The sequence below is a fragment of the Neodiprion fabricii genome, chromosome 3 (genome assembly GCF_021155785.1).
Source record: "Neodiprion fabricii isolate iyNeoFabr1 chromosome 3, iyNeoFabr1.1, whole genome shotgun sequence".
Classification (NCBI taxonomy): domain Eukaryota; kingdom Metazoa; phylum Arthropoda; class Insecta; order Hymenoptera; family Diprionidae; genus Neodiprion; species Neodiprion fabricii.
The window spans coordinates 38,207,951-38,231,061 of NC_060241.1; the positions used below are offsets into that span (position 1 = coordinate 38,207,951).

General features: G+C 43.8%; 1 protein-coding gene across 19 annotated transcripts in view; it reads left to right on the top strand.

Annotated features, from left to right (window-relative positions):
- The window catches only part of LOC124179126 (protein turtle-like), a 172,889-nt gene extending 150,387 nt beyond the window's left edge, over positions 1-22,502 (top strand). For 4 of the 19 annotated variants that reach the window (XM_046563234.1, XM_046563243.1, XM_046563237.1 and 1 more), the window contains 12 exons: positions 5,042-5,273; positions 7,081-7,356; positions 8,891-9,178; positions 9,260-9,669; positions 9,742-10,013; positions 10,582-10,754; positions 11,034-11,105; positions 11,552-11,590; positions 12,364-12,552; positions 13,671-13,898; positions 14,969-15,062; positions 21,002-22,502. In XM_046563234.1, the coding sequence (XP_046419190.1) occupies positions 5,042-5,273; positions 7,081-7,356; positions 8,891-9,178; positions 9,260-9,669; positions 9,742-10,013; positions 10,582-10,754; positions 11,034-11,105; positions 11,552-11,590; positions 12,364-12,552; positions 13,671-13,898; positions 14,969-15,062; positions 21,002-22,127 (3,399 nt within the window). In that variant the 3' untranslated portion in view covers positions 22,128-22,502. Of the gene's footprint in view, positions 1-5,041; positions 5,274-7,080; positions 7,357-8,890; positions 9,179-9,259; positions 9,670-9,741; positions 10,014-10,581; positions 10,755-11,033; positions 11,106-11,506; positions 11,591-12,363; positions 12,553-13,670; positions 13,899-14,968; positions 15,063-18,921; positions 18,950-20,113; positions 20,234-21,001 lie in introns of those variants that run through there. The other 15 variants (XM_046563238.1, XM_046563241.1, XM_046563244.1 and 12 more) reach the window with 13 other exon arrangements.
- Positions 22,503-23,111: the final 609 nt, after the last annotated feature.

Sequence of the window (23,111 nt, forward strand, 5' to 3'; positions counted from 1 at the left end):
ACGCCTGCGATATTACGGCTGGCTGGATAAAAGTAAAAAATACTGTTTGCACTCACGCATACGAGGAAGGAATGAAAATTGAAAAATTCTTCCAGACATTGGCGAAAACTCTCGATACCGATGAACAACGAATATTGCAGAAGAATATTAACAACCTCTCGTTATCGGTCATAGATTAATCTTTAACGAGTGTTATTGCAAAAAATTCTGCACGGTTCATTTTTTCTCTTCACATCCAAAGATGTAGACACAGCTTTAATCAAATTCAACTCTCCCAGCTTTAATCGGTAAAATTGCACTCCGGAATCTTTGTGTTTCAACTTAATTTTCTGTCAACAATTTCCTACCGGATAACTGGTGATAAAATTAAATAAATAAAAAATCTAGCATTGAAAAAGTACTTCGAGTGTGAAATTCTTACAAAGCTGATAAGATTCTTGAATACCTGTAATTCAAATCGATCACCCCTGAAACAGCCGCAGCTACGATTCCTCGCAATATTCGCATCACCAGCTCTCTCGATCGATTCATCATACGCCTGGTCCGGGAAATAATTTACCCCCCGAGAATTTTCAGGGGTGGGTTTAGCTTATTATCGAGTCGGCTGACGAAAAGAATCGTGTTACGGTGCGGTATTTTCGAGGGGTTGCGTGGATCGAAAAGAGTGAGAATCCGCATCGCGGATCGTCGAAAAAGGCGCGATCGTCGAATGGATGACCCACTCGATTTCCGGAGAGGCTTTCAGCCCGAGGTGCAAGTGCAGCGGAAGCGGATCAAGCCTCCGGCTTAGCGCTGCGACACAATGCAGATTCTTCCAACGAGACCCGATTATGAGAACCTCTGCGCGAACATATCGATTTACAGTTTGCCGGTTAACCCGTGCCGGCTCCTCTAGTTGGCTTAAAAATAGGGCAAACCCAACCCCGCCACACACGTGCAAGACTCGAGTCACACACGCCTGGAGTCGAATTCCGCTGCAGCAGAGAGAAAAACCAGTTTCACCCGTGATTAGAAAATTAATGAAAACGAAAAAAAATAATCATTCTGAATCTCTCCGAAAGTAAAGACTTTTGGATAAACACGTCAGACATCGAGTAATGATGAAAATGGGTAGAAATTAAGACGTGACGAAACGTTTTACGAGTCAAAACGTACAATTTGAGATAATAATGTTGAAATAATTGAAACAACGATCTATCGGCTCGAATTTTTTTTGCTTTCATCTTTTAGAAGCTAAAGAAACCGCATCGTTCGACTTCTTTTTACCGAAATATACGTAAATACAGTTTGTACGATCGTTCAATGATAAATAGATCATTTTACTCCGAAAGAAATTCTTTAAAAATCGTCTTAGACGGATTTTTTCTTCAGTTTGTTTATTAGCACAAGTAATTCGATGTACTGAATTCTTACAACTTAAGGATGACGAACATTACGATTCGTCAATGACACATTATTAATCTTACTCAAAATCGAAGCCGGCCAATCGTTTTTGAGAACTCATTAACGAATAAAACGAGTTATTGCCTTTCAGAAGCAGATGATCGGTATACAAATATTTTGACGTCAAAGAAATTGTAGAAAATAAGTGTGATTCTCCTATGTTGTCAATTTCATTAAGTATTCAGAAATGAAAATCTATGTTTTCAAATTCGTATCCGCATCATGGTGACTTTTCTGGTTATAGACTAGATTGCTTGCACAATGGCACTTACTTTATCAAAATCTTCGTCTTATCACTTTTCCGACGATGAATCGTTTCGAGAATGAAATTCGAGCGTACACAGAATGGAATTAAAGCCGCCCAATACAAACTGTAACAATTATAACGGTTGCAAAAAATCTCCGCCGGTGGTTTAATGTTTCGTATTTTCACAGTGTCGAGCAATTAGGCTTTTTTGTACCCAACTTTTCGACCTTCCTCGGTTTCCAGGGTCTTGCCCTCAACCTCGACGTTGCTCGTTATTTTCCCTAATTGGCGGGAAAATTTCACGATACAACGCGTATCGATGTATTATATACGTAGAGGGGAAATTCGAAGTTCAATTGAGTCCTCCGCGAGTGAAGAATAATTAGTCGACGCTGTTCTCGCGTGAAACTCTACGTATAATGAGTGATAATCAGAGGAGAATGTAACGACCGGAACAAACTCGACGAAATGTTCGTCGTTCTTTTTCCCGACGATTTTTTTCCCGGAAAAGTCGCGGATACACGAAAAGTTGATTTTTTACTCTCAGGGGGATCGACGCGATCGATTTACCGACATTCCTCCTTACCGCGTATCGAATAACTTGTATTCCGACGGTGATAATTATTCCACCGAGGGTGAGAGTGACGGTCGTGAAATTTAATTCGATATAACTCGGTGCGAATGGGTGCCGCTCGAACTTCAATGAAATTAACAAAATTTCAACGGGAATTACCTTCAATTCGCGTACCATTAATTCCAAAGCTCTTGACTGTAGCACGTCGGTCATGAACCGCATTACCGATGCGCGGGATGAGTATTTCTCCAATTTCAACGGAGAGGCGTTTGTGTAAGCAACAAACAACCCCGGCAAATTATTCACAATAATCTGTACCCACCTGCAGGCTAATTACGCATAATCAACTTCGTTAACATCAAACAAACAATCGAGAAAAAACAAATAATGTTTAAAATGCTTCCAAGCTTCGTTTCGTGAAGGCTGCGTTGAAATTCCGATTTCGAAAAGTTCCGTGGCGCCGAGTTCTGAATTTATTGGCGGTGAAACTTGAAGTTTCAGTTCTGGGATTTCAGGCTTGGTGAATTTTTACCACTTTGATATTCGTTTTGGATTTTCGATATTTTTACGTTCGGAATTCTGGTCATTCTGATTTTCAGTTTTTCCGATTTTTTACACCCACTGGTGTGTAAACTACGCTGTGTGAGTGTATTTCGGTTTTCGAAACTTTGCTCTAAAATCTTGTACTTCGGAACTTTGAGTCGCCGTCGGGTTTCCGACTATTCGAAACTTTGATATTTCTCCAAAGTTCGATTTCTTTCCTTCAATTTTCGCCACCAAATAATTCGGAATTAGACGCTTTCGGAGCTTTTCAAATTCGGAACTTCAACACCGCGCCGTTTCACGATTCAGCACATAAATGTACACCCGCAAGTTTCGAGCTGAAGAAAATTAAAATCGTCCCCGAAAAAAAAAAAAAAAAAAAAAAAATGGAGAACGCGCGGAACGGAATTAGCGTTGAATTTGGACGCGCCGAACCGGAGAACAAGCCAACTGACCTATTTCCGGTGAATAATTCCGCTGCAGTGACTCGGTACAGCATATAATGCGAGTAGGTAGACCGCAAGGGTGCGGCGTGCACTTGAAAGAGAATATCGCATTGCCGTCAGGATCTCGCAGCGGGAGGAAGCTCTGAAAGTATGCTGAAATAGAGCGAGAGGGTGGGAGGGAGAGGCGAGTCGAAAAATGTAAGAGGCGAATAATAGAGTCCGGAATTGAAGCATGTTGCCACCCTTCGCCATGGTAATTTATTTGAGTTTCGTGCATGCGAGAGAACGGTACCAACCACATCTTGTGTAATAATATAACAGGCGCTTTCGATGCCAGTCTTCTAAGTATATCCCTTTTTCTCTCTTAAAATTTGACGGGCCATGCAATTGAAGCTCAGAGGAATATCGGGATGAAATTAATACGAAAAGAGATCTGGATCCTAGAAAGTATAAAACTGAAAGATTCGCCAAGTTTCACTATTCTCACGATTTTACAGAGCCGGGCAACGTTTTTTTCCTCATCTTCTTTCTCGTCATTTCCCGGGATGATGAATTCACAACGTGAACACCGTAAAGAACCGTAGAGAGTATAGAAGAGAGAATTTATATTCCTTTCTTGCTTGTGTAATTGAAAAATAATTAGCACTCGTGGCTCTGACGCGTTCTCGACCGTCCTTCCCGACTCGATCCATTCTATTTCACAGGCGAAAGTATGTTTGTAATATACATACTCTATAATAATACCGAGGGAAAAATTTCAGAGATGTTTTTCAAACTGTGCAGTTACCGTGCCAGGAATAAATTACAGAACGGCGGCGCGTTCGGTGTTTGTTGAGAAAATAAGTGCACTTGTACTAACCGTTTTCAGGAAGGGGAAAGAACAAAAACAACAAATTTATCGCAAAAATCGGTAATTTTATCGAATTATAGATAAAGAAATATCGAACAATCAATAAAGCGTATTTCCTACAGCTATGCATAGCAATGAATTATTGTGGCAAACGCATAATCTCGATTCGTGAATAACAATCGCGCTCTGTTCATTGCTGACGGGAAACAAATCGCACCGTCGACTTTCCAATCAATACCTGTTTCAGCGAACTTTGTAGACACATTATTATGCACAATATTGTACAGGTAAATGGAACGCTGGATGTTTTCTTTGCACGTTGCATAATAATTTAACGAATGCAATAAGAAACGCGGGAAATTACTGTTTACCCGATCATTTATTCACTCGTATAGATCTGCATGTATCAATTTATACCCGCATTGTATCGTTGCCAGGCACGCAAACGGACGATTGTCGCATATTGTTTATTACCGTTCATCGATCTTGGAGTTATATTTTTGCCGTCGAGACGTATGATTCGAAGGTTGCTGCATCTGCACGATTACGCTTCGTACGACAGTGGAAAAAGAATAGAATAAAAAAAAAAAAAATTCATCACGCTTAGTTTACCCGTGAAATTCATCAGTTATTACACGCAGCTAGCTGAATCTATATCAAACTCATTGAATCATTTAATGTTGTTGTTATTGTCATTATATGTGTATACCGTAGGTTAATTAATTTCACTGTAAATTTTGGCCAACTTTCGAGGCACGAAAAACGCCAGAAATAATTGCCAATCTTCCGAGGCCGTGCAGCTTATCGTTGATAAATAAGAGCGAAAAGCGTAAAACGAAAATGAAAATTGCGAGGGCAATAATTGCGGCGGATGGTGGCTCGAATGTTGACGCAGAAAGGGGCACTTCGTTTATGTTGCGCGTTGGTGTTGGTGCAAGGGGCAGGGAATACCGATTTACATATGGTACGAGTCGTACCCAACCCACAGCGGCGAGGGATACGAGGGTCGCGTGTCGAGGGTCGGTCCCAATTCACCCTACGGAGTGGCCAGCCTCAACCTGACCAACATTCAAGAGAGCGATCAGGGCTGGTACGAATGCAAGGTCGTCTTCCTGAACCGATCGCCGAACAGTCAGAAGAACGGGACCTGGTTCCACCTCGACGTACACGGTGAGTTTTCACACTCTACTTACATCTAATAGACCAAGGACAACCTTTCCTTCGAAAGCTTTCGAGGTAGAGACGGAATTCACCGAGAAGCTTCAAGTCGGAGGGCCCTTCGGTAGACCGACAGCACGTGAAGTAGTAGTAGTAGTTGAAAAGTTCGCGTGTAAGATTCATTGGGAAGTGGTTGTATGAGTCGCTTGATGCAGGTGAATAGATGAATTTCGAGTGATACTTTGCATCGGTAAACAAGGAAGGCAACTGTTGAACGGAATCGAATTAGGTTTGGCGAGCATTTGGAGATTTCGTTTCGCGTACGACGAGCACGTTAAGGGAGAGAGTCTGGAGAGAGGAGAGAGGAAAATAAAATGCGAAAGCTTGTTGCCAGGCAAAGAGTATAAGGTGTGATAGTATGTACGTGTAGAGTGAGAGGCGTCGAGTGGCTGAGGAAGAATTGAGAAAGAGAAACATTTTGATAGCCGTTATAACGCACTCAAAGAATTCAAAGGGAGTAACTGGCGGACGTTGACGCGGAAGGGAAAAAGAGAGGAAGGAAGAGAGAGAGAGAGAGAGAAAAAAAAGAAGAAGGAAAAGCGGGACCAGAAAGTACTTAAAGCCTTTTGTCCCTCAAAAAGTCGTAAAGTTTTCCCTCGGCTGTCCCGCGACTAACGGTTATAAATGCTTCCGGGTCTGCACTGCAAAAGCGGCGAAACCACGCGTCTGAAACGAAAAAGGCGTCGCGACGCCCGCCGCATCGACAACGGACAATCAAACCAATCGCTTTTTCACCTACCGCACCTTTGTTCTACTATTCGCGTCTTTATTCCGGGCTCGTTTTTTTTTTTTTTTTTCTTCACGTTTCTCGTTGTCTCCTCGTCCTTTTTATCCTGACTCCTTATCTCCTTCTTACCCCCCTTTTTAACACAAAACGGAACCGAACCTCCTCGAAGTCCCGGATTATATTATAGGTATGAGACACGGACGCGAATCAGACCTTTATCATCCGCTAAGGAGAATTTAATGATTATTGATGAAGCGTTGATCGTTCAAACAGTCCATCCGGATTCTTTCTATACTTATTCTCCTCCCTTATACGTGTTTCTCCCTGTTCACAATCGTGCAGTCAACCCCGTTCAAATACGCCAAATTTACTCCCCTTCATTGGTTTTTATTTCCAACGAGTATCCGATTCAAGGGAACCAATTCGTCGTTATTTCGCAAAACTTTGTTTACGAAATATTCTTCTCTCTCTCACTCTCTCTCTTCAGATGTGCGGTTTTCAAAGTTCAGACATTGCCGCGAATGATTATTGATTCCTTCGGCAAAATATCTTCGTAATAAAAGTTTTCTCCGGCTGTATATCGTAATGTTGAAATAAACGAGAGGTAAAATGAGGGGGGAAAAAAAGAAATTGTTAGGGACATGAGGGATGATCGATTCAACTGCGAGGTGGGTAGACATTAATTGATCATTACGAAATTTTTACAGTTGTTACGTTCCAGTTTTTATTACAAAGAGTTGCTCTCGAATAGGGAGGTAGAGAAGATGAAAGCACGAGTATTAGGTATATAACGACGTCTGGCAAAAACCGGCCATAATTTATGAGCAACCTAATTTCAAGTTTCGTTCTTCAATTTTTTTATTTTTTTTATTCATTTTTTTTTTTCTTCTTCATCTCCTTTTTGTGGGTTTGTGTTTTTTCCTTGATTTTCCGCCTCATTCTTTTGCCCGAAGAAGTATAATAATAAGAGGAAGAGGGGCAGAGAGGCGAGGAGAAAATCTAATTGTTTTCTTTTTTCCCCGGCACGAAAAGCTCCTCCGCGATTCAGCATCACCCCCGAGGACGTAATTTACGTAAATCTTGGGGATGCGATAATCCTGAATTGTCAGGCCGAAGGCACTCCGACGCCGGAAATCTTCTGGTACAAGGATGCGAACCCTGTTGAACCCTCGGGCACGATCGGAATCTTCAACGACGGTACGGAGCTGAGGATCGCGACGATACGCGCCGAAGAGATCGGCGATTACACCTGCATAGCGCGGAACGGCGAGGGACAGATCAGTCACACAGCGCGAGTAATCATCGCTGGTAAGTCCGACTCTAATCTCGACTCCATTTTTCTTTCGCTCCTCCCTAAGCCAGTTTCTCCACTTTGTTGCCGATCGAAAACACCGCAAATGTGACGACTCGCGAGCTCTGCATACAAAGAATCGTGGAGTTTTGTCCACAGTGTTTGGTAACCAGCTCGAGGATCGAAGCGGATGAATAGGACAGGTAAACAAAGTGGTTACCTCTGCAATGCACTCTCGACCGGCCGAACCACTTGCGTGAATCTGCCTCGAATGCTCGTGCAAGCAAGTTGTGCAGAGGGTGAAATGATTCAGTGCAGAGTATCTTGAGTTATTCAATGATTCAAACCCCTTTTCACACCTAAACGAAGAAAACATCTCACAGACTACTTCCAACACACCGGTTACACTTTCCAATGAAGCCTTTATAAAGGGTCGATTTTCCTGCCCACAAAGCTTCGGAAGAATCATTCCAGAGATCAACTGCACTTGTTAATATACGTTGTTACAGCATGCAAGGTGGATGAGAACTAAAGTGGAGCGCTGAAATCCGCGAGGGTGCAGGTCAAGTCGGGAATCCCGGTAATCTGGGGGATAAGAGAAGCGGGAACGCGGGTATTCTCTTGTCATATGAAAGAACTTTTCGCGTAACACGCGGTCCTTGTTCCCAGAGCTTAAGGTGGCCTTCATGCTCGTCTTTTGGAAACGGAAGAGAGCGTCAGGATGAGGTGGCTGCAGGGTAGAAATAAAGTTAAACGAATCCTTGTTCTGTTCCTGGACGAAGCGATGTGTGTATCGTTGAAATAGCCGTAGGAGGATACCGATATCCTGAACCAGACGATCCCACCGAGGACTTTAGCGTAATTCCATGTAGAAACGGGACACACTTTTACCAGATGTTTTTCGTACCAATCTTGCTCTCAAGTTTGTCTTGTCTTTCACCCTCTCCCCTCCATCTTTGTTTCCCCTTCGCTTCGTCGATACTTTACTTTACCTTACTCCGGAGTTATGAAACTTTTAAACGCGATACCTTCTTCCCGTCCCGCGATGCAGACACGGGAAAAAGGCGGAACTTTAGAAACGGGATTATGGAGCGTCACGGAATTGAGCCGAGGACAACTATAAGCGGGGTGGCGGTGGAGGTGGAGGCGGAGGCGGGCAAGAAACGCGACGGGGAATTTTAAAACTTGCCAGTTTTCATCACCGAAGTGTCGCTTGCTGATTCGCAAAGTACCTCGTACCCGCCCCCGCGTCGTTCCAACGTCACGCCGGAAATCCAAGCGACTCGTTGCCTCTCCGTTTCCGCCTGAAGTTGGTCGCGGCCGTTCTCCAATACCATAATGTGTATCGTGCGCCGAAATGGGCATTGATCGAAACCCCGAGGAAGAAGCTTCGGGCGGAGTAGGTATAAAGTTTGCAAATATCCACCGAAATATTCACCCCATCTTAGGGTAGGTATAATAGGGGGAGGAGTTGGGACATCTGCAAATGGGAACACATCGGAAATGGCATATTAAAATTCAACGCGATCAGAAATCCGATTTGTGACGCAGGTGGAGCGGTGATCATGATACCCCCCACGAACCAGACGAAGCTCGAGGGTGAAAAGGTGGTGTTTTCCTGCGAGGCGAAAGCTCTTCCGGGCAACGTGACCGTCCGCTGGTTTCGCGAGGGGGCTCCGGTCAAGGAGGTCGCGGCCCTGGAGACACGGTTCACCATCAGGATGGATGGGGGCCTCGTCGTGAATCCGGTCAGCGCCGACGACTCCGGGCAGTATCTCTGCGAGGTGACGAACGGCATCGGGGAACCTCAGAGCGCCAGTGCTTACCTCAACGTCGAATGTGCGTACTCGCGGACTCGCTGCTCGTCAGCCAGCATCGTGGTCTGGCCGAGCAGATAACAGCCGATAACTCGACTTTCAGATCCGGCCAAGGTCACCTTCACCCCGACCATCCAGTACCTCCCTTTCCGGCTGGCCGGCGTCGTCCAGTGCTACATCAAGTCCAACCCGCCTCTGCAGTACGTCACATGGACGAAGGACAAACGGCTCCTCGAGCCCTACCAGACCAAGGATATAGTCATTATGAACAACGGCTCGTTGCTCTTCACGAGGGTCAGCGAGAACCACCAGGGTCGGTACACCTGCACCCCGTACAACGCCCAGGGCACGCAGGGCAGCTCGGGACCGATGGAGGTGCTGGTCAGGAAGCCCCCGGTCTTCACCGTCGAGCCGGAGCCCATCTATCAGCGGAAGGTCGGCGACACCGTCGAGATGCACTGCGACGCCCAGGAGGCCGAGGGCACGCAGAACCCGACGATCCAGTGGCAGCGAGTGAGCATTGCCCGGTTTTTTTTCACGCAACCACCTTCCGATCTCCGTTTTCGAGACTTTCCAATTTTCCAGAAGGACGGTGCCCCTCTGCAGCGTAACCGTGTCAAGGTCGTCGGCGGCAACTTGACCATCGACAGCTTGAGACGGTCGGATTTTGGCTTTTACCAGTGCGTCGCCACCAACGAGGTCGCCACCATCGTCGTCGCCACCCAGCTCGTCATCGAGGGTAGCCAGCCTCACGCTCCCTACAACGTTACCGGGAAGGCTACCGAGTTCTCCGTCACTCTCGAATGGCTGCCGGGAAACTCCGGTGGACCGGACTACAAGCAAGATTACACTATCTGGTCAGTTCGACCTTTCTACCATTTTTTACTACCAACGCAAAAGGTTTCTCACCGATTTTCGCATCGGTAGTTGGTCGCGTTGGTACCCTACACCATGTTCCGGTAGTGAGGCTGGGTTAATCTGACGTCCTACTTCAGAGTACTTATCAAGTATACACAGTGCTCCACTTTTCCTCGATATAACTCTGATATCGCCCCACGCACAGTGGGCTCGACAAATTCCGGAAAACTTTGTTCACTACTGCCGCTTAGACTCGCAACTTCCTGCACAAGTTATCTTTCCGATACGGTTTCTCGGAGAAGCATTGATCGGGTATCTGTACGGTATTATTTGCTCCATTGCATTGGAAAACCAAATTCCTGCTACAAATTCAGAACCCATCGATCTTTCTAAGAAAGAGAAGCACGGTCACACTGCTTCCGTATTATATCGTCCTCCCACGAGTCGTGAGTTCAAATTCTGATCCAAAAAAAACCCTGTCTTGCAATTTTCCGGGACTCTGATGAGAATGCAAGCTGTTTACCGATCGATTAAACGGTCATATAGAGCTTTTATGATGATCCGTAGGTACCGTGAAGCTGGGACTTCGGAATGGGAGACGATACCGGTCACGCCATCAGGCAGCACGACGGTCACTATCAACAGGCTGGTTCCGGCAACAGTTTACGAGTTTCAAGTAGTAGGGAAAAACGCCCTCGGCGAAGGAATGCTCAGTAAAGTGATTACGATTCGAACACTGGGTGAGTTGGACGGATATTTGAACTTCGTTTCCGATAACGTAGATGTAATTAAAACGTGTCGATTATTTCCCAAGGGAAAAAAGTCTTTCTTCAATTTATTGGCAAACCAATTCAGAAGTTCATTATTACATCGGACGGAATTCCGCCAACAGAATTTTATACACCAAAAATATCGCTATTTCTATAACGACGCTGAAAGGCTTGTTCACTTTGAAACTTTCAAACGCAACAAAACATCGCAAACTTGACCCTCTATTTCTCACAATGCCGGCTCCCTAGACGTCCGACTACAGTCTGGGGGAACGTCTTCGGCTGGTCAGGGTGGCTCTGCTGATACCCCCGATCAAACTGGTAAGGCATTTGAAAAACAAAAGTGAGAAGAAACGTTAAAAAAAAAAAAAAAAAATCACCTCAGTTTTGGTTATTTCGCGAGGTTCAGCTGTTTTTCAGCCGCTGCTGCATATTAAATTGTTCAGTTCGGAGTAGCGATTTTTAGATGTTTGCGTCTTTTTTTACGTTTTGGATACGATGTTTTGTTATACTATTTTTCGTATCGTTGCCGAGTTTTTTGTTTGTTCGTTTCATTCGACGCCGTTCATGCGCCCTACCTCGTCCTGACAAATATAAAAAAAACAGACAAAAAAAAAAGAAACTAAATGTTGACGCCACCGACGTGAAAGCTTGCAGACCGTTACATTTTTCACGTGCCCATTGACACCTTCATTTTCTTTTTGTCTTCTCTTTCATTTCAGACATTGTAGATAATAGTACTCAGATTTTACCAACTGATTCCACAGGAAATCCCCCCGTCCATCCATCAACCGCCCATCCGAAAGGTATTTTCATTATTTTATTCTTTCGTTTTTATAATACTCACACGTCACGTTACCAACTTTCCACATTCCAGTTCAAGCTTTCGTTATTACACGTGTTTCAAATTTCACACTAATTCATTATCAATCGTCGATTAATCCCGGTACAATAGTATGTCTACACGCACCATGTCAGTGGCTCGAATGGACAAGTTTATTTTATCGTAGAGGAAAAAATGTACAAAGAAAGTAAAAAGAGAAACCGAATAACAATGCAAATCGAACGATTACGTGTAAACGCAATGAATGAGACGGGCAAGGGTTGGGGGGAGGAGGGGAGGGGGTGATTAAGTTTGATCGAGCAGATCTACAGCCGTGCGGGGGCCATTATTGATCGTAAAACCATTTTATGGTCGTACCCATAACATGACGATGGTGGTACATCGCTGTCAGAATGAGATGCAACGCGCTTAGAAATTACCGGTGTTATACGGGTGTGCGGACGATACATTACGCGGAATCACTTTTACGCGATTCGTATAGAAACCCCGTATATGCTTGGTATAACATACCCATTGTCAACGGGCTGTTTACGCTATTTGACTATCAGCTTGAAAGTGGCATCAAGTTTTTTTTTCCATCTCGGGAATTCATGCAGCACATGTGCAGACGCGAATCTTTATCCGGATAATTAGCAAGCATTATTTGCAATTTCTCGCGCAATAACCACCCTTTAAACGTGGCTAAAACCCAGCAGAGATATTCCTCATCTACAACGTCTGTGTATATATGACCAGGACCTAAACCGGGTCCGCCAAGAAATTTGACGATAACCGAAATCAGCAACGGATTTCTCATCACATGGCAACAACCTCTGGAGAGGAGCCACCTGGTACAGTCCTACACCATAAAGTACAAAACTGACGCCCAGTGGAAAACGCTCAACAAAGGACGGCAAATTCGTCCCGAGGAAACCAGCTTCCTGGGTAAGACCAATTTCCAATAGTCAATGTCTCCTGACTCGTCAAGTCCTCTTATCGTTAGTCCCAATGTGCGTTCGTACAGACAATGACGAAGAGTTTTAAAAGCTTATCAAAGAAAGACAGACATACCCTGATGTTCTAATCAGGCATTTCCCATGACAGAATAATGCACGACTGTAGCAGGAATAGAGAACTCACCTCTCGCTTCCCATAATACTTGGGCAATGTATGATTCAGACGGCCGTGATGCTCGAGCTGTAAATCTCCGAGCAATTCTCACCCGAGACTTCCTCACGGTTGAAGGAGGATTTCTCTCCTCCGGATATTCAATTACATATTCCCTGTGTGGATGACTGACTGTAATATATATCCTTAGCCTTGGTTCCCGGAGTCTGTGCGGAGAAATTCTTGACGGGGCAATATCGCGGCCGGAGGTCTTCCGCTTCTGGGGCGCCATACGTTGCCCTTCTGTTTCCCGTGTATTAATTAAATTCACCTATACGTCTGTAGCGCGTATCCATACGCGCGGTTTATGCACGCGAATATACATCAAAGCCAATATCCACGAGCGCACCTTCAACCTCGTCTCACGCCACCTACGGCGATATTTGTTTCCACCGGTGGTGAATAATTTCATCAATTTTAGTGCCAAGCAGGGGAACGATAAACGAGGAAAATACTCCGCATGTGTGCTTACTTGCTTCCGAATAACTATACTCCCTGTTCTGTTTTCAGAGAAAGTAGAGATCAAGTCGTCATAATCACCCCAAAGATTCAATTTTTAGCTTTCACCAGTCTTCAGATCCCAAGAATCACCTTCGACCTTTTTCGAACAGCCCCAGCTGCGTGTGGTTGACGCGTGTTTGCGATCGATCTCGATTCCAACCGAATCTCGAGAATAAATGAACCTATTTTCACGATCTTGGTTTGAATTAACGTCGCTCTTTTTAACTTAAAACTGATTAGGTTTTGGATTCGATCGGTCCAGTAGTTTTCAAGTAACAAGATTAGAAAAAGTAACCGTTTCATTTAATAAATTTTTCTTCCGGCCCATCAAGTTCAGCCAGATTAACCACTACCACTTTTGTTCTTATAACGTAAATGAGGGTGTTTGTCAACAGTGAAAAGTCTGGTCGGAGGACGGACGTACCACTTCCAAGTCTTCGCGAATTCGGAAACGAACTACGGGGCCAGCGACCAAGTGAAGTTTCCGGTTCCAGCGAGGGTAAAGCACAAAGCGATAACCGCCGGGGTGGTTGGCGGCATCCTGTTCTTCATCGTGGCGATAATCCTGAGCATATGCGCGGTGAAAATATGCAACAAACGGAAACGACGAAAACAGGAGAAAGGTACGCCTCGTGGCGGTTCACGTTAAAATCACCTTATTACATTAGCCCGTATCTTCGCTCACGGTCATTCGCTCCCATCCCCATGAAAAACGAGAAAAAAAAAAGAAAAAAAAAAACAACAAACCGTGAATCGAAACGCAGATTTGCCTTCGAAACTAATCATTTAACGAACATGGTTGTCCGTCCCGGGCCCGCTTTTACGTCTAACTTAAATCCAAGCGGAGAATTCCGAATAGAAATTCAATCAGACTAGCCTGATGTTCCAGCAGACCCTGGAGCAGGTTTAAATCAGGCATGTCTGAGTAGAACGTAACTGATTTAACCTGACGCGTTGCAAGTACCGAGAGTAGCCGCCAGGCGTCGTGAAAGTCCTTGGCGTTCTCGGGATAAAATTATCAATCCACTTGTAATAAAGTGTGGCCATCTACGTACCAGTTCGTACGAAATATCATATCGCGGTTTATTATTTGTGTAGATATCTACCTCCAGTTATTAGCTGGTAACTTCTAGTAGACTTAACTGTGCGTCTGATACGAAACTGACTTATTTCTTACGTATATTTCAATAATTAATATATCTGAACATTCGTTACTCGAGTCTGATCAGGTAGTTCCTCAAACCTGCCCTGTTGAGTGCCTGATGAGGCCCCTGATCCAGTTCTGATCAACGCCTAATCAGGGTCTGACCATCGTACCTGAACTCAGCCCGATCAGGGCATTTTAGAACCACGCGCTACATTTCTGGTCAGGCCCTGACCAGGCAGCCTGATGATGTGCGAACTTGATCATGCGGTAAAGCAAGCCTCCGATCAATGTCCTTGTCTGAGTCTGGTGAAACTTTTCAATCGGCAAGAGGAGCCACCGACGAAGACCGACGAACCGGAAACCATCGAGACGGCTGAATTTACTAATCCGAATGAATCTTAGAGCCCGGGACTGACTTTCTCTTTTATTACCGACAAGTTTAGGCGCGGTTTTAGCGGGGTTTTTGGCGTATGACGTTTGCGTCGAACAGGCAAGCACCAGACACCTGAACACTTGCGTGGTTAACATAATTTTGTAACATTGTAGAACTGCTTTCAGCGTATAACATGGTGGCCTGCCGAGTCACTGATTCAAGGAACGGCGCAGGGCAGGGCCCCCAGGGAACAGTGCCTTTGAAAAAGTGAGTTTTTCAGTGTTAACTCACCGGATGTTACTCCAGATGTAACCACCGTACATAGAATAATCCTCGACGATGTTGTACTTGCAAATACTTTTCATCGACCCTGTGTTCAGGGTCACAAAAGTGCGCGCGAAAAATATTAGTGCCAACAGAAAGTTTTCGAAGCTCGTGCATACAAGTTTTCGCTTGATTTTCGCTATTTTCCATATTCAGAAATATCTTATCGATCCTTTGCAAACTATTGCGAAATTTCCGAAACTTTTCAACTCGGCAGATTTTATCAATCTTTCAGTGGAAAGCATTTTTCATCTCTAAGAACATTATTTTTATTTACGAGATAATTCGTTTCCAAAAAGAAAGGCGTCATTTTTTACGATGGAGTAGAAGAATATCACAACTTCCACAAATTTGATATTCAATGTTTATTTAATTTCAGCAACAAAATTTGATCAGAATTGTATTAATTGACCGTATGAACGTAGATCTAAACCACTGATTAACGTAACAAAACAATGATTATGATAATTACATATCGAGCTGCAGAGACTCGTGTGACAAATTTATTATCGCACACATATAATTGCAAGTACAATATTTCACAAGCATATATACACATGATTAGTAAGATAGAGTTTAAGTCCCTTATAATAGGTGACTACAATATAATGATTATAACCTTATACACAACAATAATAGTAAGAAAACCTTTAACCAATGATAGCAAGATGTGTATATACAAATATCATTGTTCACAGGTGATATGTATATATATATATAATACATATATATACATATTTATATGTAACGTATTCTATACATACCATACATGTAATATTCTCCAGTGTCTAACTGATGTGAATTCTCTTTCACTACCTTATATCAAAAAACCGTACGACTATAGCTTTTAGAATAATAGAAAGAAAAAAATAGTAAACAGACATTTATTTAAAAAAATAAATAAAATGAATAACGAGCAGGCAGACTTAACCGCAGCAGAGGTATTTTGGACGAAGAGGAGTGGCTTTTTGCAACATGCTATTGAAAAAAAAAAATTAAGAAGTATATATTTGAAGAAAAAAAAAAAAAAACAATCCCTAGATTTTCATCTTCCAAGGAGAGAGCGGTATCTTCCGACGAACCGAATCGTACAAATAAAATTAATCACGCCAGTGCATCAGTCGCCTTCAAAGCAGGACTGATTTCATTATGTGTACTTAAGAAGAGAAAAGAAAATAATTGACAATTATTATTTAAGGGCATCCAAAAGTCCACAATACGACTGCAGTGATGCCTATTCTGGATTATCTTTAGTTATTGCCATTTCTCCGTTTCTTTTTTTTTTTTTTCTTCTTCTTCTTTCTTCGTCCCTCTCCTTGTTTCTTCTTTTTTTTTCACCTTGAACACCCTTATTTTATCCTTTTAACTTTTATTCGAAATCGTATCTGCCGAAGACTTTGTTCCTGGTGTAATTTCGTTTCCTGTCAGTTCAGTCAACTGTCTACAGTTACTTTATTTTCTCGTTTCGACGGGGTGCCCAGCAGATCGGATTTTATGAACAGACGACGATTACGACTTCCTTCTCTTGGTTATAAAAAAATATACATATTTGTATACATATATATATTCAAGAAAATTTGAAATCGTTTGAAAATGAGTCTATGTCTGCTTTGGAGATTTTTTATTTTAACAATATAGAACAGAGTTTGATAGTGATGAAAAATCTATGATTGACATGAACTTTGATTACACCTTTTTCCTGGACACCCTAGGTTATTAATTGTTTGGAAATAATAGTCAGTGGTGATTGTTCCGAAACGATCAGAGTTCGCAGAATAGAAACATTCATACTTGGCTGAAGGAAACCTTGAATTCTTTTAATTGATTCGATCAGACCGTTGAGAATTGGAAGAGAAAAAAAAGTTTTCGCAACAATCTTCCTCCACCGGCGATTAATGTTTTTCTTTTTTTTTTTTCTATCAACATTAAAATTATTTTCCTTAACAACGTACTTTGAAAATTTACCGTATGATGTAGATTAAATCGGACAATCCCCACGGGAATGTATGAATCGCAGAATAAATAAAATATCCAGAACGGGTTCGACGGTTCAGCCGGTGCCAGCACTTGTGTAGATAAAAAAGAAAGAAAGGAAAATTGTAAAAGAAAGAAAGAAAGAAAAGAGAGATACGTGTGTAACGATTACCTAGGCAGCAGCAGCAGCAGCATCACTAGCAGCAGCTGCTGGTTCATAGCTATCTGGAAATGACAAAAAAAAAAAAAATACATTTGGACACACGCAAAACTAGGTGTCCTATTGTCCTGTGTGTTCTGTAGGTCGACAAACTTAAACTCGTGCGGCGAGTCAGTATCGACGCTGACCCGTTGCAGCCCGTTGAACCCGCAACCGCAACAACTGCTTCAGAAACCACTTCAGCCACGTCCTCCGCAAGTAGCCCCGGTAACGGGGATCGCTAGTGCGGTAACCGGCCCAGCAAATGCCACGGGCACCGCGGCTACCCCGGAGCAGGTTTCCGAGGAGGCGTCCTCGAACCACGACCGCGACCATCTGGGCCATCACGCCCACCACGCCCTCCACCTCGATAACAGAGATTACGAGAGCGTGTTTATCATTGAGAGGCGGAACAGTAAGCCGAACCTGCGCTAGCCGAGACGAGCCGAAGGGCCGAGAGACGAGCTCTGCGTCTTACCCTCCAGGTCGTCGGCGATACCGTAGATGCGACGACGTCGCGACGCCTCGGCTCGGAGAGTTGGAATAGAGCGAGGAGGAGAGTCGGGCTTCGCCTAGACGCGACGCCTAGTGCCGAACTCGGGATTGTTGTATGCGGAATATGCGACGGACCAACGTGCGATGCGATGTCCGTCGACGACACCCTCGATATATAGGACCTTAGCCACGTCTTCGCCGATAAACCACCACTACCGCTACCGCTACTACATACTGCTACTACTACCACTACTACTACTACTACTACTACTACTACTGCCTACCTACTACCACTAATCTACTACCACTAATCTACTACCAATTAGGATGATTGTCTTGAACGTAGATGAAAACGATACAGGCAAACGGCTAGGATCACTAGTTCTTCCAGTCAGTACCCTACCTACCTGATTGGCGGATTAGGGAGTACATAGATAAGCAATAGAGATTATACCGTATTATAACACGTCTAGATACTGTGATAGATGATTTTTAACAACGTATTTTATCGAATAGTTGATTCTTATACATATCGTATTACGTATAATTTTTATTTTATTTTCCTTTATTCACCTTGTTTCTTACACACACATATTATATATGTATGTATATACATACCATAGACAGCATCCGTGCCTCTCGAATGAAGTTACTTAATAATAATTCGTATAGGATGATCGTTGTTCATTTATTACGTTATAAATTATTCGTTGAATCTCAGTTTTACATCACTTACTACGTCTCACTTTAGTCGTTTCTTATACTTTTTTGCCTGGCCAAGACATAGGGTCAAAGGGCGTCTAGCCCTGCCCCTTCGGCTGGAAGAAGACAGCCCTTTGACCACGAACAGTCCCGAACGCTTCGCTCTATATTTACTCGCTGAACTCACGGTCTCGACTAATTTGGTCTCTAGGTTCACGGTTTGTCGCCCCATCAACTGCCCTCCGCCCTTCTAGCTTCTAGCTAGGCAGAGTTGATTCGAACTTTTGCACGTTAACTTCTCTTAACTTCTTCCCTTCCGTTGATTCGTTCTATCCGCACGATGATCGGACAGGAAAAGAGGCCCCGTTGGTGGGTCGTGAGCTTCAGCGACGATGTTTGACGATTCTAAATCATTTTTCTCCATCTTTTCAGTTTGTCGCTTCTAGACGCCCTATAAGAAGTAGGTACTCCCAAACGTTTCTCCACCTCCCCCCCCCCCCCCTCTCTCTCTCTCTCTAGCCTGTATCCAGATAAAAAATCTTATTGCCCCCGTGTTATCCACGCCTCTTCTAGTTTCAATTTCACAACAAGTGCGCCGGGTTTCATATTCATCACAGCGTATAGGATTTCCAATAATCAATAGGCACTTCTATCTGGATACACGTACACTTTTTACGCCGCTCTTTAAGTGTTCCGATCCAATATTGTTTTTCTCTTCTCTATACCGTTTGTTCTATCTATTTTCATCTATCTTTACTTATTCTTTCGTGGTACAACCTTTATTGCAACCTTTGTGCTTGCGTTGATTGAACGAACCGAAGCTTCCCTGAATGACGCTGATGATAACACGTATATTACACAGCTGGTACGACTATCTGTTTTTATATAAATTTTTATATTTCACTCTTTATCGGCTCCTTTGCGGAATGGCTACACCATAAATGACCAAAGCTGTTTACAACTATACGCAAGTACGCCGGCTGCGAATGAAACGATGCGCTTAAAGTATATCACTTTATTTGATGTATCACTGAGGTACTTACAGTCATTATACGTACACACGTGACGTTCACGGAGTTGAAAATTTCAAATTTCCGTCCGCCTCGAATCGGGCAAAAATTATTCTTTGGATTCTTTTTCATTTTTTTTTTTTTCACACCTCCTTGCCACTCGGCATTATTTTTACCTCAACTACCGTCACGAACTTCAATGATAATAGAAGCGGTAAAAAATGCTCCCAAGGGTGCCAATTTTCGTGCGTAGTTTGCCAATTCACTGGTAACACAGAAGTCTCACTTTTATGTTAGAATCGTCTCCAACCGCCTTCGAATCTTTTCGATTCAATAAGTATGCAACGCCCCGTAATTGTATATCTATATGCTCCCTACCACCGCCTAGAAAAGTAAAGAGTTCGATTATTTAGCATTTTATATATGATTATTGTTATTATTACCATTATATAGTCATCGTCATCATATTATTATCATCATCATTATATTATCGTTAAATCATCGTTATTGTTACTATCATTCCTTCTCATTATCAGCATATTGGTTTTTGTGAATGTAATCGTTGTGTTACAACATTCTCTCTCCCCGATCTTTCCTTGCTGCTGGACCCGAAGGAGGAAAAAAGGTGACGAGTTTCGGAGCACCTAAACCACAATTATCACCACATGAAAAGAAAAAAACAAATATTGAACGTTGAAAGTTGCAAAAAAAAAAAAAAAAAAAGAAAAAAAGAATACACGATCCGAAAAAAAGAATAAAAAACAAAAGAAATAACTTGACTAAAAAAAAAAAGAAAAAAAGATCAAATCCAGTCACGCCTTAACCACTTTGCACCGGAACGCGCATGAGCATGTGACTACTTCCTTTCTGCCTGTAATTATTATTATTATTCTGTTATTTCTTGTTCACCTTATGATTTACTTTTAATTTTTAGTTATGCTCGTTACTGTTATTGTTGTCGTTCTTGTTCTTGTTGTCGTTGTGTTGTTTATGCTGTTGTTATTTTTTTGTTGCATGTTTTTGTCCAGTGTCAGAGATGCGAGGGAACCAAGTTCGATCGCTTTTACCAACAAAGCGTTCAACCGAATCAATATTATCCGTTTCTTACCTTTAGAGTGAAAAAAATTTATTCTTCAATCCGAACCGACATTGGATCTATATTGTATATGCACTTTTCAATAAATTTCTCAATATAATTGTCATCCCAGAGGCCAGATTTTGTTTCGGATTATTCGTACCATAAAGTGCGGGAAAAACCTTTTCGTGTGTCATTCAAGTACGAGGGTGAAAATCGAAGTGCGAACCACCGAAAATTGTTAATACCAGCCGCAAAAAAATATTTAAATTCATTCTCACGGGGATATCGTTCGCGTTTGATTTGTAAAACAGTAACGATCGAAACGGAAGTCTCACGACTCGAACTTTCCACCGCATCTCTGCGCGCCCTCGTAACTAATGTCTCAAGCGTGGTGTCTAACAAGAAAAAAACCTGTCTACCGCAGACCTGGAAAAGGCCGAGTACCAGGTCTAAATCTGCTGCGAGAGAACCTGACGCCGAGGACGCCGGACTCGTTGCGGGGCCGTCCGCTTGGTAAGATATCTCGAGCAGCCGACGGGCGTTTCGTCATCGCGGACTCGGTGGGCGGAAGTTCGGGCAACAACAGCGTCCTGGACACATCGAGCAGCGACGACGGAGGATTCCTGCCGAAGACGAGCCGCCTCAACGCCTGCTGGCGGCGCCCTCTGGTGGGAACGAGTCAGCTGAGCTTGCGCTCGGACGGCAGCGCCCTCTCGCTGGCTCCGGGACACCCGACGGTCCCAATATCGGCGGGCCCGCGGGCCCTGGCCGTCCACACGATCGCCTCGCCGCGATTCCTCGCGAGCTCGCCTACCGGACCGCACGTCCCTTGGTCCCCGATGTACTTCAGCGACCTGAGCTCGGTGCGGCAGCCATCCTCGGGCGAGCGATCCTTCCCGACGCCCCCCGGATACCTGCAGCTCCGTTCGATGCACCAGCGGTACAGTCAGGAGCTTCCCTCGCTGAGGGCGATCCACGCCGAATCCCGCCGCTTCATCCCCGTCCAGCCACTGGCGACCTCGTCTCCCCCCCAGACCGCCGGGAGGCCTAAGGCCCGGCTGCCGCCGCGACACGCGCGCCACGCGCGGAGCGCCCCCGAACTCGCGGCCTCGCCGGACCTCGAGACCTCGCCGGAGAGCCGCAGCAGCAGCAGCGGATTCGGCAGCAAGAACACCTCGCAGCAGAACCAGAGCTCGCGCTCGGGCAGCACCGTCGCCGAGTGGCGGCCGCCCCCCTATCGGCCCCCGCCGCCGCCCCTCATAGGCCGATGGCTCGAGCTCCAGGAGGGCGGCAAGCCGCCCCCCCACAAATCCCTCGACGCCGGCAGCGTCGACGGACACTACGAGTTCGACCCCGTCTCCTGCACACCCACGCCCACCTCCGCCTCCACCCCCACCAGGGAAGAACGCGTACCTGTTCATCACCCGCCGCCCAGATACACCCGGGACAACATCGAGGCCAGGGTCCAGGCCATGAAGGCTGAATTTCATCAGTTCAGACAGCGGCAGGCTCGCAGAAGACAGAGTGCACATCTTGAGAGCGCGTGCTAGTGCAATCGCGGTTTTTTTTTTATCTTTCACGGGTTTTGTTTTTTACTGTAATCAATCTCCCCCTCTCTCTCTCTCTCTCACTAGCTCTCTCTATCTCTCTCTCGCGCCTCTCACTCGCTATTATTGTTCTGAATATAAATTTCGCGCTGCAAGGACTGATCGCCGCATGATGTTGTCATATACGACATGAAGAGAATTCTTTTCTATTCATTTTTCTCTCATTTCAAATGTACCTTATTATCGTTATACCTACTTTCAAACACGAGGGACTCCGCCTGCGTCTGCGTTACGTACATACCTACGTACATAACATAATATATATATATATATATATATATATATATATATATATATATATATATATATATATATATATATATATATATATATGTAAATACATACATACATGTATACATATATATATATATAATATACGAAACAAAAAACGAATAAAACTGTAAACCGCGTGAAAAAAGTCTACATGAGTAATAATTACGACACAAAGGTTATTTACGAGTGAATATAACACTCGTGCAGCAGTGGAGTAATTTCGTTCGTACGGATACTTTCATAGGCTCAATGAAAGTATTGACGTAACGATCGTCCCTCGGAGAGGACGAGGTGCGACCCGATCAGTTGCAAGAATCGTGGCAAAGAAGTAAGAACTAAAGCGGAAGTTGAAAATTTATTGCGATAAATATGACGAATGAATGAAATATGCATTAACATAAATGAATGACTAATATACTCCAAAGAAATTGTACCACGTGCTTGATATATCTTAAAACAAAAGTATGAATAATAGATAAGGGAAGAAAACGAAAGTTAGCTGAACAAAGATGAGAAAGGAAAAACACAAACATGCGTAATAAGAACGACGAGAAAAACCAATTAAATAATAATTTAATCGTAAATTAATAAATTAGTAATAAATAAGTGAATAAATAAATATTATTATTTAAATTTAAGAGCAATGGACTCAAG